Source organism: Ochotona princeps, chromosome 27 (assembly GCF_030435755.1).
Source record: "Ochotona princeps isolate mOchPri1 chromosome 27, mOchPri1.hap1, whole genome shotgun sequence".
Taxonomy (NCBI): domain Eukaryota; kingdom Metazoa; phylum Chordata; class Mammalia; order Lagomorpha; family Ochotonidae; genus Ochotona; species Ochotona princeps.
The window spans coordinates 7,755,284-7,768,768 of NC_080858.1; the positions used below are offsets into that span (position 1 = coordinate 7,755,284).

At 47.1% G+C, this 13,485-nt stretch overlaps 1 protein-coding gene across 1 annotated transcript; it reads right to left on the bottom strand.

Moving 5' to 3' along the window:
- Positions 1–5,134: 5,134 nt before the first annotated feature.
- Positions 5,135–9,570, bottom strand: MED21 (mediator complex subunit 21). Its single transcript, XM_004592633.3, has 4 exons — positions 9,433–9,570; positions 7,191–7,305; positions 6,323–6,423; positions 5,135–5,507 (listed from the first exon to the last, which is right to left on the bottom strand). The coding sequence occupies exons 1-4, from the start codon at positions 9,472–9,474 to the stop codon at positions 5,331–5,333; spliced, it is 435 nt and encodes a 144-aa protein (XP_004592690.1). The 5' UTR covers positions 9,475–9,570; the 3' UTR covers positions 5,135–5,330.
- Positions 9,571–13,485: the final 3,915 nt, after the last annotated feature.

Below are 13,485 nucleotides of genomic sequence, written 5' to 3' on the forward strand. Positions count from 1 at the left end.
CATAAAATTGGTTCAAAATCCCTTTATTTGCTTCTCAGATGAGAATAAATGACCTTTGGTTGTCGTATTCAAGTTACTGGTGGCAGGAAGACACTAGTTCACGCTGGCATTGTAGTGCTAGCTTTGAGTGGATGCCAGGGAAATCGTCACTCGTGGCCACTGCTACCAAGCTGGCCAAACCCTCCTTTCCCCCACATCCCACAGATTGCTCCATTCAGCCTTGCCCAAGACAGAGTTCAAGGTCAAACTGCCCTCTTGTGGTAGAAGACTGCTGTTTGTTTTTCTTGGACATTTATTCTTAGTGTGAGGCTTAATATTCATCAGGAATTGATTTTTTAAAAAGATATATTTTATTTATTTGGAAAACAGAGTTACAGAAAGAAACAGAGAGATTTTTCCCATTCACTCGTTCATTCCCCCTAATACCTGTAACAGCCAGACGTGGGCCAGGCTGAAGCCAGGAGCCAGGAGCTTCTTCCAGGTCTCCCAAGTGGATGGCAGAGGCCCAAGGACGTGAGCCCTCTGCTGCTTTCCCAGGCCTGTTAGCCTGGAGCTGGATTGGAAGTGGAGCACCTGGGACTCAAATAGGTGCCCACATTAATATCACATTTTTAAGATGAATAGTTCAATGGCATGTCATGTAGTCACAGAGCCATGCAGCCATCACCACTAATTCCAGAACATGCTTATACCCCTGGTCCCCAAAGACCCTGATTTTAACATATAGTCTATTTATAACCACTCATGTAGCATGCACATAATGGTTTGTTCTAGCATAATTTGTTCTTTCCCCAGACTTACAGCTTCATCTCTCAAGTCTTGTTTTCCACCCTATGTGATTGGTATTCGAACTCTTCTCTTCCACTAGTCTGACAATCAAATCAGGGCGACTGACCTACTCATCAACCTGGGAGTTTCTCGTTTCCCTGTGTCAGAAACACTCGGATCCTTTCCACTAGCTGTCTGGACGTGGACAGGTAGTTGTTGCCAACCATATTTGACTGTGCCTGCTGTCTGACAGCATCCTTCCACTCAGTAACCATTTACCTCTCATCCCTCCCCAGGCTTTGATAACCACTGTTGTGCTTCGAGAGCGATGTTATACTTTCCACTTGGAGGGAATATGTAGTATTGTTTGTTGTGGGTGTGCCAGACTTACTAAACCTCATGTAATATTCCCCCCAGTTCCATTCGCATTGCAGCAAGAGTTAGAATTTCATTCAAGTTGGAGTCATGTTTCATTGTGTACACACCTCGCATTTTCATCCACACATCTGTCAGCGGACAGCCTTGATTCTGTGTCTTGGCTGTTGTGAACAGTGTGGTAATAGACATGGCAGTGGATGTGTATCTTCAACATACTGATTTCAATTCCTTTGGGCATGCCAGGGTACTTCCCAAGGTTCATGGAAAATGAGATTAAAAGAACATTTATTTTGGTGTGAAATAATTTTAAGGTCCACATCTTTTTTTTTTTCTAATAGGGATTTCAAAATTGCTTTGATCTAAAATAAATTTCTTTCAATTCTGTTTTCCATGAACTTTTTGAAGTGGCCACACATACTCAGAGCTGGGATTGCTGGTCCCACGGCCCTTCTATTAGTGTTTCAAGGCACTGCCATGCTGCTAGCTGCCATGGCTGCAGACCCTCCCGAGGTGCATCTACACAGCGCTGCATCCTTGCCAGCACTGGTGATTTCACACCTCTTTGAGAATAATTATTCCAACAGCAGAGGTGTCACGAATGATTTGTTTCTCTGATTAGTGATTCTAACCATTTTTCTTCACGTATCTGTTGGCCATTTGTACTTGTACATCCTGTGTTGACAAATGCCTATTCTGGTCATGTGCCCACTTTTAAATCAGACTAGTTTATTTTTGGTGAGTTTTTTTTTTAATTTATTTGAAAATGTCTCTCTCTCTCTTTTGTTCTTTTTAAATCATTTATTTATTTATTTATTTATTTGAAAGACATAGTTACAGAAAGAGACACAGATCTTGTATCCATTGCTTCACTCCCCACATGGCTGCAACTGCTGGCTGGCCTGCCGGAGCTGAGCCAGTCTGGAGCTAGGAGCCAGGAGCTGCTTTCTGGGTTTCCCACAAGGACTTGCGCACATCAGCAGGGAGCTGGATAGAAAATGGAGCCATACCACCCTGAATGTGCCCGATCTCGGAAGCTAAGCAGGGTCGGGCCTGGTTAGTACTTGGATGGGAAAATGGAGCAGCTACCAGTGACTACGAGAGATGTGAGGACCACAAGTAGCAGTCTATCCACTGTGACAGTGCCAGCTCAAAAATGTTCTTTTCCCTTTTTTTGTTTAAGATTTATTTATTTTTATTGGAAAGGCAGATCAGATTTATGGAGAGAAGGAAAGACAGAGAAAGATCTCTATCTACAGGTTCACTCCCCAAGTGGCCACAATGGCGGGAGCTGAGCTGATCCAAAGCCAGAAATCTGGAGCTTCTTCCGCATCTCCCACATGGGTGCAGAGTACCAAGGCTTTTGGCCATCCTTTACTATTTTCCCAGATCACAAGCAGGGAGTTGAATAGGAGGTGCAGCAGCTGGGATATGAACCAGTGCCCATAGGGCATCCTGACACTTGTAAGGTGAAAATTTAACCACTGCACCAGGCCCAAAGATGTTCTTTTTAAAATGTGTTTCTGTAGGTGCCAGTGCCGTGGCACAGTATCCTAAGCTTCTGCCTGCAGAATTGGCATCCTACATGGGCTCCAGCTTTTCCACTTCTGATCCAGCTCCCTGCCTGGGAAAGCAGAGGAGAATAGTTCAGGTCCTTGAGTCCCAGCACTCACTTGGGAGACCCAGAAGAAGCTCCTGACTCCCACTTTCAGATGGGCTCACTCCGGCCATGGTGGCCATCGGGGGAGTGAACCAGCAGATGGAAAACCTCTTTGTCTTTTTCTCCCTCTGACTCGCCTTCTCTCTATAAATTTGCCTTTCAAATGAAGATAAATCTTTAACAAAAAAAAAGTGCTTCTCCTACCCTGTGTTGCTGGCAGGTTGTACATTGGTTTTATGTCCAATAACCTCAAAACTTATTTGTGGAATCTGTATGATTTTTCTCTGTATGTAATCATATCATCTTTAAAACAGTAAGAGTTTTGTTTTGTTTTGCTGGTGACAGTAAAGCAGTTACCTTAGTTTCCAACTTGAAAAGGAACGCATTTGGCCTTTCAGTACATTTGCCATCATTTTGCAAACATTCTTTTATAGATCAAAATATATTTTGTCTCATTTTTGGCCTAGAGTTTTAAGTAAAATACTTCTCCCAAATATGGACCATCATGGGTCAAGTGCTTTCCTATTCAATCATCCCTTGGGACACCCACACCCCATTTCCGATGCTTGGGTTCAGGTCTCGGCTGCTTCTACTGCCAACTCCGTGGTTAGAGACATGCTGGGAGGCACTGGATGATGGCCACAGTGCTTAAGGGCCCTGCTGCCACACAGCAGACCAGCTAAGTTCCTGGCTCCTATCTTTGCCCTAGCCAGCCCCAGTTGTTACAGGCATCTGAGAAGTAAACCTGCAGATGGAAGATCTCTGTGTCTCTCCCTTTCAAATGAAAATAAAGTTGATGATTCAATGGGGTTTTTTTAAGTGATACTTTCACCCTTAAAAAACACTGTGCAGATGGTTTTGGGTTTTTTTGCTCAGTCTACATAGGCTGTTGAGTCACAGCCATATGTGTGATAAGCATTTGCTTTCCCAGGTCCCTTCCTGCCTACACTCTCCCAATATTTCCTGGTTCCTTAGTCCTCCAGCTAACAGCTAGGGTCTGTTTGTTTTCTCTGCCACACACTTTTTTTTTTTTTGAAAAGGCAGATTTCCAGAGGAGAGAGACACAGAGAAAGATCTTCCATCTGCTGATTCTGAGAATCCCTGCTTATTCTCTCCTCTGGCTGCAACGGCTAGAGATGAGCCAATTCCATCTGAAGCCAGAAGCCAGGAGCTTCTTCCGGGTCTCCAATTCGGGTGCAGGGTCCTCTTCTGCTTTTCCAGGCCACAAGCAGGGAACTGAATGAGAAGTGGATCACCTGGGACACAAACCAGTGCCCATATGAGAATGCCAGCATGTGGAGGCTGAGGATTAGCCATTTGAGCCATTGTGCCAGCCCCTCTGCTACACTCTTCTACCAACTATGGCTGCTCTTAAGTGCTTTAACTAAGCTTCAGTGGCTACGCCCAGTTCAAGAAAGTCTATGCCTAATCCATAAATTGCTATAACATCACAGAAACAGGTTGAAATCTGAAATGTAGTATTTTTCAACAACCGTGGAAAGGCTTGATTACAACAGAATTAATGGGCACCTACTGTTCTTGAGGGTTTTCTGCACAATTAACTCTGAATGGGAGCAGATACTAGGGCAGCGTGTGATGCTGAGACACGGTCAAGGACAGTGGGTAAGATTTCAACTGCAGACTTCTGGGCAGATGCAGTGGATTCCAGAGAGCAGAGCTGGGCAAGTCAGTGTAACTGACAATGCTGGCACAAGTGTCAGGAGTACCTGCAGGAGGGATGGAGCAAACAGTTCTGAAATAACTGATGTAGGAGGATGGCCCCCTTCAAATGTAGCAACAAGGATGGCAAGGTTAATGAGCGGAAGACAAGAAAACAAGGTGGAATCAAGACTCTACTTCCCTGTCGTGACAACAAGTAGGGGGAATGAGAAAAATTCCCCCAGTTACCCAGGGATTTCATTGGGACTTCCTCAGTAAACGCAAAAGGGAGACAAGTGAGAAGGAACGGAAGTTCTTAGGAGAGTGCAAGTTTGCATCACTGCAGCCTGCTTTCTTGCCAGGCACAATGACCCTTTGTGGTTGAGGAGTGACAGTTTGAGAAACTTCCTCGCCCAAAACTCTAGGTTTATACAGTGCCACCTCTGCAGAGGCAGGATACCAACCCAAACTGAACTGTCCCCAGTCTCTTCACTGGACCCTATCTCCTTTGGCTTCTGGGGTGTCTTAAGTTGTAAAGGGACTGCAGAAATACAAGGGAAGGATACACATGGTGTCACAAAAGAACAGAGCACGTCGGTGTTATAATCATGAATGCAGTATCTGCCAAATTCACTCAGATTTTTTAAAATGATGGTAAAAGGACAGTGTAAAGCTAGTCCAATCACAACTTTATAAGCTTACTTATTATCAGGAGTAAAAACAGAAGACTCTGAAAACTGTTACTAAGGTAAAATGCATCCTAATGTTGCATGCTTCTGCAACTGTTGGTAAGGCTGACATTAAATCTGACACCCATTTCTTGGTGGCCTGCAGACAGTTTCTTGGTGAGCCACACGGCCACACGGTGCTATGAGTCCGGCAGGATCTGGCTGTGCGTGCCGCTCCTGGTCTTCAGCTGTGACTGTGCGATATCTGCAAGTGCGCTCTGAATCTTCTCCAGAAGCGTGTCTCCCCGGTAAACCACATCCTCCAGACACGTGGCGGCCTCGTGGTTCTCCTCCTCAAGCTTATATAAGCTGGCAGCCTTTCCAGACACAAAGGAGACAACCTTTAGAGTTGAGAGCAAAGAAACTGCAAGGAGGTATTTAGAGCTGGAAGACTCTGAGTCCAGCATATTGTTTCAGCAGCAGCAATTCTAACAGTGAGATAACTTTGAAGGGTTTTTCTCTATACATTGAACAATAACGGGTTTTCAGTGGAAGATCTCTTCATGTCTAGTGTGACTCCATCTCACACTGCTTCTGGACACTACTCCACGTTCAGAATGCAACCATCCTTCCATTCTTTGCTTGAAAAAGAATCAAACTGTGGACCAATCAAGGTTTCTTTCTAACTCAAAATTGCACAACTACTGCACATCCATTCAGCACAAGGTTCAACAGACTGTACTAGCTCACAATGAATGAAACTACCATCTCAAAATGTAACCTCGGGTCCAGTGTTGGGGATGGTAAGCTGGTTTAGCCACCTCCTGTGGTAGCTATTCCTGTTCCTGTCCTGCTCCCTGCCAATGCATCTGGGGAAGCAGCGGAACGTAATCCAAGAGCCTGTACCCCTGTCATGGACCCCAGTCACCACATGGGAAATCTGGATGGAGTCCCAGACTACCAACTCTGGCCTCCCAGGCCCCCAGCTGTGCAACCTTGTGGGGAGTAAACCAGCAGATGGAAGCTCTTTTCCTTGTCTTTCCCGCTCTCTTACTCTTTCAAATAAGAGAATAAATCTTTAAAAAGAAACTAACCTTAAAACAACTATTACAACAAAAGGCATTAAATTTATTTCCTATAATTTGAAATTCTCTATTGCTAGTAAAATTGTGCAAGGAAAGAATATTTTTACCTGTAAGGCAGCTGTTGATTCTTCACTGGGTAAGGAATCGATCAGAACATCAATGTCTTTTGCTGTACGTGCAATAAGAGCTGCAAAGAGCTGCGCATACTCTGTAGGAGACAGCACTGGATTAGTACAGGACAGAATCTCAGATTTGCAAACCCAGAAAGTAAATTTCAGTTAATAAAGCCAGAAGACTTCATGGAAGCTTCTTAAAGTTCTGATAATGAACATGTTGTTTCAAGGGTTATGCCACTGCTCGCAATGCCATCATCCGATATCGGAGTATTGGTTAGAGTCCTGGCTGCTCCACTTTGGATCCAGTTCCCTACTAACGAGACTGGGAAAGCAGCAGCAGATGATGGTTCCAGGCCTTGGGTCCTGCCGCTGATGTGGCAGACCAAGAAGTTGTTCCAGGCTCCAGGCTCCACTTGGAGAGTGAATTAGTGGAAAGTCTACTGCCTTGCTGTCATTCTGCCTTCCAAGTAAATCTTTAAAGAAATTAATTTTAGGACACCAGCCCTGTTACACATTTAACTTAATAGGAGAACAAAACTCGGAATTTGCATAACACGTGTCATTTCCTTTGTTAGAATGTGCAGTCACTGGAATAAATCCATCTCCTCGTAGAATGCCCTACTTATCAGGGTCCCTCAGTAAAGTTCAGCGAGGTTCCTAAACTTTCTTCTCCAGAATATATCTATCTGGTATGACATGAACTGAGTTATGAGAGGTCATGTAATCAGACTATAATACAAAATTTCTTGTGCCACAAATAAAACCTTTAGTAGCATCTCAAACAATAGCATCTATAGAAAGAAGCAACAGTTGAGTTTCTCAGTAGCTTTAATGTAAAGTACACGAGAAGCCAGCTTACCTTCCGTGGGATTCGCAGGCTGGTCTTTGTTAATGGCTGTCTGGATGTTGCTGAAGGAGGCAGGAGGCCCACATTGCTGCAGCACTCCAATGGCGTTACAGAACTGATCTGCGAGCTGTGGCCAGAGAGAACAGGTCAGAGTTACCCAGGGATGCTCTGTGGCCAAACATAACAGGTTAGAGTTACCCAGGGTCCTAAGGGTTAAAACTTTTACTGGTGACCACAACAATTCTCTGATTTTTGAGCAGAGAAGTGGAAAGGAGAGGAGTGCTTTGGACAAAACAAGCCAGTGCATTCACAGAGATTACATGTTTCCATCATTTAACCAAACTCAGCCACAATCTAGGTCTTGTTGATATCAATTTAGAGGAAACAAAATTGAAAGCTTCAATTTATTCTGGTGCAAAAAAAAATTTTAAATCTTATCTTAGGGTACAGAACAATGAGAAATATGCACCAATAAGGTTTCTGTTGGAAAGCAGTGAGAGAACAAATCAGGCAAATATCCAAGTATGACTCCAGGTTTTGTTTTTTTTTTTAAGTGGTACTCATATGCAGTTCCTTTCCTGAGATTTGAGTGTTCCCAGGCTTAAAGAAAAGTGGAAAAGACTGTTACAAAAGGCAGCTCAGGTGATCAGAAATGCGTCCTAAGACTTGGGCTGTGAGCCCCAGGAACTCCTAGGGCAGCTCCAGGACCACGAGTTCCCTCCCCTCTGCAAAGCAGCCAACTGTTCCCTGGATGAGTACTTTCCCTTTAGCCTCCCCTCCTGCCAGCACGACAGAACCTTCCGCTTCCCTTCCATCAGTGAGCTCACACCACAGCAATCCTCTAACATCCTCACTGTTTCCCACCCCACCATGTTAGGTCCCCCTTCTCGGAAAACCTCAACTCATCCCACTGTGGCACGTTAAATCTTCAAGTCTCGGGTTTCTGATGTTTCAGTAATAATCTGAGTTTCCTCACTCCCTCACAGTTACTGGACTAGCCATTAAGCTTGTTAGTTGGCTATTTGCAACAGGGCAATCAGTGCTTAGGAACTCCACAAACCTAGATTCTAAGCCTGGTCTGATTAGTCTGAGAAGTTGTTTTACCCTAAACACAATGGCAGCTTGTTGTGTCCTTCACAAGTTTCAAGATCCATTTAGTCTTTTATCCAACAAACATTCATTGGAGGGGAAAAAAACCCTCCATGATAAAAACTGAGCATCAACTTTATCAAGAGACATAAAATAAGTATGGCAAGGTCCCAGCACAATGGCTCAGTGGTCTTGCACGTGCCAGGATCTCACTTGGGTGCGGGTTTGTGTCCTCGTTGCTGTATTTCCCATCCAGCCCCCTGCTTGTTAGTGTAGGATGGCCCAAAGCCTGGGGACCCTGCACCCACTGAAAGACTAGAAAGAAGCTCCTGCCTTGGGATCAGCTCAGCCCTGGCTGTTATGGCTACTTGGGGAGTGAGCCAGCGGATGGAAGATCTTTGCCCCTCTTTCTTTCTGTAAATCTGCCTTTCCAATAAAAATACATAAATCTTAAAAAAAAATTATGGCAAACATGACATGGAGTTCTAAGGGCAACCAATAATTACAATTCCCAGAAGTGCTAACGGTCCCTGTATTTCAGTTCATATGGCTCTATATTCCAATTTCCCGCAGCATTGACAGCTAACTCCCCAGCCACATGTTGTTTTTGCATCACTGAAGTGTACCCGGGGTAAGTGACATCATTCTAGTCGCCTTAGGGAATGCTTCTAATCTCCAAGGCAGGATATTCACCTCGGTACCCAGCCTCACCAGCTCCCGCGCTCTTCGCAGAGCCCAGAGTCCCTGTTTCACAACAGCAGCTTTCAGTCGTGGCCAGGTCCTAGGCTGTTGCGGTCACACTCCAGGACACACGCACACCTGACCGGGGACATCGTCCCCGCAGCCGGCCGGACAGAGCGCAGCACCGTGCCCAGGGCTGCCCGGCGGTTAAGGCGTGCGGACCCGCGGGCTTGCCGGGGCCTAACGACCGCCGGGAACGATGCCCACCCAACACGGAGAAGGTCCACTCCACCGAAACGTCGGCCAGAGCCCAGGAGCGCGCGGGCTGGAGAGACCGACCGAGAGCCTCGGCCCGCCGGGAGCGACCGCCCCTCAGGGACAACCCCCCGCCACCGCCGCGGCGACCGAGCCCCGGCCCTTGAGCCCCTTCTCCTCCCTGCCGCTTTCCCTCAGGACACAGGCAGGCGGCGAGTTCAGCGCTCACCGAGTTCACGGCGTCCTGCAGCTGCGTCAGGCGGTCCGCCATGTTCCTCCGGCACGCACGGAGACGCTGCGGACTGTGGCTGCTCCGCGGCGCGCGTGCGCGTCACGGCCAATCACGGGGCTGCGACCGGAGGGGGTGGAGTCAGGGAGGGCACGCCCCGCGAGGAGGGCTGGCTCCGGCTGGCTCCCTGCACCTGCAGCTGCGGCGGCTGCCCTGGCCGGGCATCTCCGGGTGTGCAACTGGGAGCTGCTGCAGGCTGGCAAGTGTCCGGCCGTTTGCCGAGGTCGTTGGATGCTATTGGGGGTCATTCAATGGTTTGGCCTACCTTCCCATGTAGTTCAAATTCTTATTTATTTATTTTCATTTGATTTTTGAAAGGCAAAGAAAGTTGGATCTGCTAATTTCCCAGGTATCTGCAACAAGCAGGGACTGGGCCTGGCCAGCCAAAGCTTGAGCTTGTAGTTCATTCCAGGTGTCCCACGGGGCTGCAACTGCAGCCATCGCCTCCCCTCCCCCCCACCCCAGTGTGCTCACTAGCTTAAGTTGGAATCAGGAGCCAAAAGCCTTCCATCTGCTGGTTCACTCCCCAAGTGGCCACAAGGACCAGAGCTGAGTGGATCTGAAGCCAGGAGCCAGGAGCGTCTTCCAGGTCTCTCAACATGGGTGCAGGGTCCCAAGGCTTTAGGCCGTCCTCAACTGTTTTTCCAGGCCGCAGGCAGGGAGGTGGATGGGAAGCAGGGCCGCTGGCATTAGAACCGGCGCCCATATGGGATTCCAGAGCTTTAAAGGCGAGGACTTTAGCCACCACGCCAGACCCCTGCCTCTGCTTCTAATCTGGCTTCCTGCTGATGTGTCTGGGAGGCAGCAAACGATGTTCCTACAACAGGGGAGACCTGGGCTCCATCCTGGCCCAGCTTCGCTACAATGAGCAGCTGACGATGGGAGATCTCTATTCCTGTTTTCCTTTCTCTCTGTGTGTAACTCTGCCTTTCAAATAAATAAATAGTCCTTTGTTTCAAAAGGAAGAAAAAAAACCTGATTGCTACAGAGAACATTATTCAAGGATACCATTAAAGCATGGTGAGGAAGACTTCATCCAGGCCCACCGAGACAGGTGTCAGCATTACAGCTACGGGGTTTGCACTGTGCAGGGAAACTGGGACTCAAGCCTGAATGTGACAAGGATCAATGGGGGTTTCTAGCCGAGGAGCAGGGAGGGGTCGGAAGCTGGGAAAACATGGAAAAGAAACACCGCAGTATCAGCAGGCATAGCGTAGGCTCTAGAAAACGCTTAATGGAAGATCGACTCGGGGAGGAATGTGAATGACAAGACCAGGGAGGCAGAAGCCCTGTGCCTTAGTGAGTGCCGGGAAGTGTTCCAAAGTGATTCAGTTCCAGCTGGAATTCACGTAGCCATGACAGAACACACAATGGCTTGGCCCAATATGGTGGATTTCAGGAAGGTGGGGGTGAATTCCTCCCACGCCGGAGAACACTCCATTTAGAACATCAGCTCTGAACTGAAGCTAAGGCCAGACTTGTGGTGCAGCACAGTAAGTTGCCATGTGTGACACAGGAACCCCAGCTAAGCACCATTTGGAGCTCCAGTTGCTTCATTTCCAACGCCGGTACCCGTTTTTTTTAAGTCTGTAGTAACACTAATTTTTCAGGAAAAAAAATCAGTATTTTTTAAACGTGGCATCTTAACTCCTCAAACCACCTGTATGATTTATTCAGTACTAGGCTGCAATACTGTGCAGTTCTTTGTCTCTATGATACCTGAGTGCACACTACACGAAACACACGTGATGCTTTTTCTCATGTCTGTTCACTTTGTTCCTTTGTGATCGTCTCCTTGAACTTCAAGCCTTTAGGTACACATCTCTTTATAAAACTTTCCTGAGGGTCCAGCCTTTGGTGAGAATCTGGATGCGGTCCCGGCTCCACTCTGCATTCCAGCTTCCTTGCTAACACTCACCCTGGGAGGCGGCAGATGACGACCCCAGTGTTTGGACCCTTGCCACCCACGTGGGAGACTCAGATGGGGTTCCTGGCGTCTGGCTTTCAGCTGGCCTAGCCCCAGCTGCTGTGAACATCTGAGTAATAATACAGCCAATAAGAACTCTATGTTTCAAATAGGTTTTCCTGAATGCTGGGTGTGAGCTAATTGCTCCCAATCATTACTACAATTTTTGCACTTCCAGTGTTACACTTCACATCCCGAGGGTGATCACGGCCATGGTCGCTGAAGGCAAGAGAACATTCTGAGAAACACACTATGAAGCGATTTCGTTATCCCATGGAGTTGTGTCTGAGTGAGGCTACATGATACAGTCGGCCTCTCCCTGCCTGGGCTGTGCAGGAGAGCTTACTGCTTCTCTGGTTGCAGTGCATTAAGTAACGCGAGATGAAAAACCGTTAAGTAACGTGAGATGAAACCAGGAACAGCAGGAAAGGAAGCTGCTACTGCAGCTGTGGACTTCTCGAAGTGGTTAGTGTGCTCTCAGAGAATGGTCAGGAGATGCAGGCACAGACTTCCCTCAGTAACAGCCACGGATGGTTGGTGTTGGTCTTTATGTCCTGTGTGTAACTGTGTCTTAGCCGGCATACAGTCAACCGGCATACTCCCGCACCAGCACAGCAGAAACATGAGTGCTACAGTGCTATCCCAGCTACACTGGCTAAGAGGAGCTTCCAGCTCCACGTAGCCCTGGGGGACGGCCTTGGACGGTCAGTGTGGGTTGCACTCGCCAGGTCAGGAGCCACCTGCTGCTTTTTTTCTGCATTTCTAGCCCCTGAAAATACAGACTTTGAAGGAATGAATGTCCTAACATAATGATTCATAATCGTTACTAAACAAGCTTTGAGTGAATTTCATGAAGTGCCAAACTAAATGTGAATGAGCATCCACAGGAAAAAGCATTAAGATTTAAAAAAAAAATGCAGAAAGAAGGTGAAATTAGTGAGAGGAAGGCTGAACGGGCATTTCAGGGCGGGCCTTCCTGACTTGGGCCAGCTTCCATCTTTGTTTAAGGCGTCTTGGGTTGAACCAAAAACCTAGAGCCGGCTTCTGCCCCAATCCCTTCTTCTTGCTCGTTTGTTCTCAGAACATTAAAAGCTTTTAAGGCTAGAGTCACCCAGATCGTGGATTTGGATGTCTTTTTAGTCTCTGCATTGCTTTTCAAGGCAGAGAGTAACAAACCCATCTGAAGACTGCTCAATTCTTCGCATCTCAGGTCTCGCTGGAACTCTGCATCAGTTGGGAAGCCCATCTCCCTCCCACCCCATAAACTCCCACATTATTCAGAGCCAAGGTTCTCAAGGAGTCTACTGACTGCATACCTGTCAGCAGCCGTCACAGAGGTCTGAAACTCCTGGCACCAGCCACTGCCACGTGCAAGTCTGAAGGGGAGAGATCAGGGCTCATTCACAAATGGACTAGACAGGGTGGCCAGTGTTGGGCTGGACGCCAGTTGCCGGGAGGTCTGGAGCTGTGTGAGGGAGTGATGCCTGAAAAGCAGTGAGTGTCATTTCCAGGAACACAGGCTGGGACCTGAGCGCTTCCTGCAAGAAAACTTTCATATTCTAGGTACCTTTGAAAAGGTGTGTTTTCAGGGCCGGTCTAATAGCTCAGTTGTCTAACCCTCAGTCTGTAAGAGCCACATCCCTTATGGGTGTCAGTTCATGTCCAGCTGCTCCACTTTCCATCCAGCTCCCTGCTTATGGCCTGGGAAAGCAGTGGAAGATGGTCCATGTGTTTGGGACCCTGCACTGGCGTGGGAGAGCCTGAAGAAGCTCCTGGCTCCTGGCTTTAGATCAGCTCAGCTCCAGCTGTTGTGGCCATTTGGGGAGTGAATCATCGGATGGAAGATCTTCCTCTCTGTCTCTCCTCCTCTGTGTATATCTGGCTGTAATAAAATGAATAAATCTTTAAAAAAAATATCAGAATATTTTCATTAAACATTTCTAAGAGTTACACATGCAGCATTTTGCTTTTGAGAAAAAAGGGTTTTTTTTTTTTTAAAGATTTATTTATTTTTATTGCAAAGTCAG

What these genes read in the sequence shown, in the direction of transcription:
- MED21 (XM_004592633.3), bottom strand. Translation starts at nt 9,474, where the DNA reads ATGGCGGACCGCCTGACGCAGCTGCAGGACGCCGTGAACTCG. An exon ending in GCCTGCGAATCCCACGGAAG is followed by an intron (nt 6,424 to 7,190) that starts GTAAGCTGGCTT and finishes TGTCTCCTACAG; the next exon opens with AGTATGCGCAGCTCTTTGCA. An exon ending in AATCAACAGCTGCCTTACAG is followed by an intron (nt 5,508 to 6,322) that starts GTAAAAATATTC and finishes GTGTCTGGAAAG; the next exon opens with GCTGCCAGCTTATATAAGCT.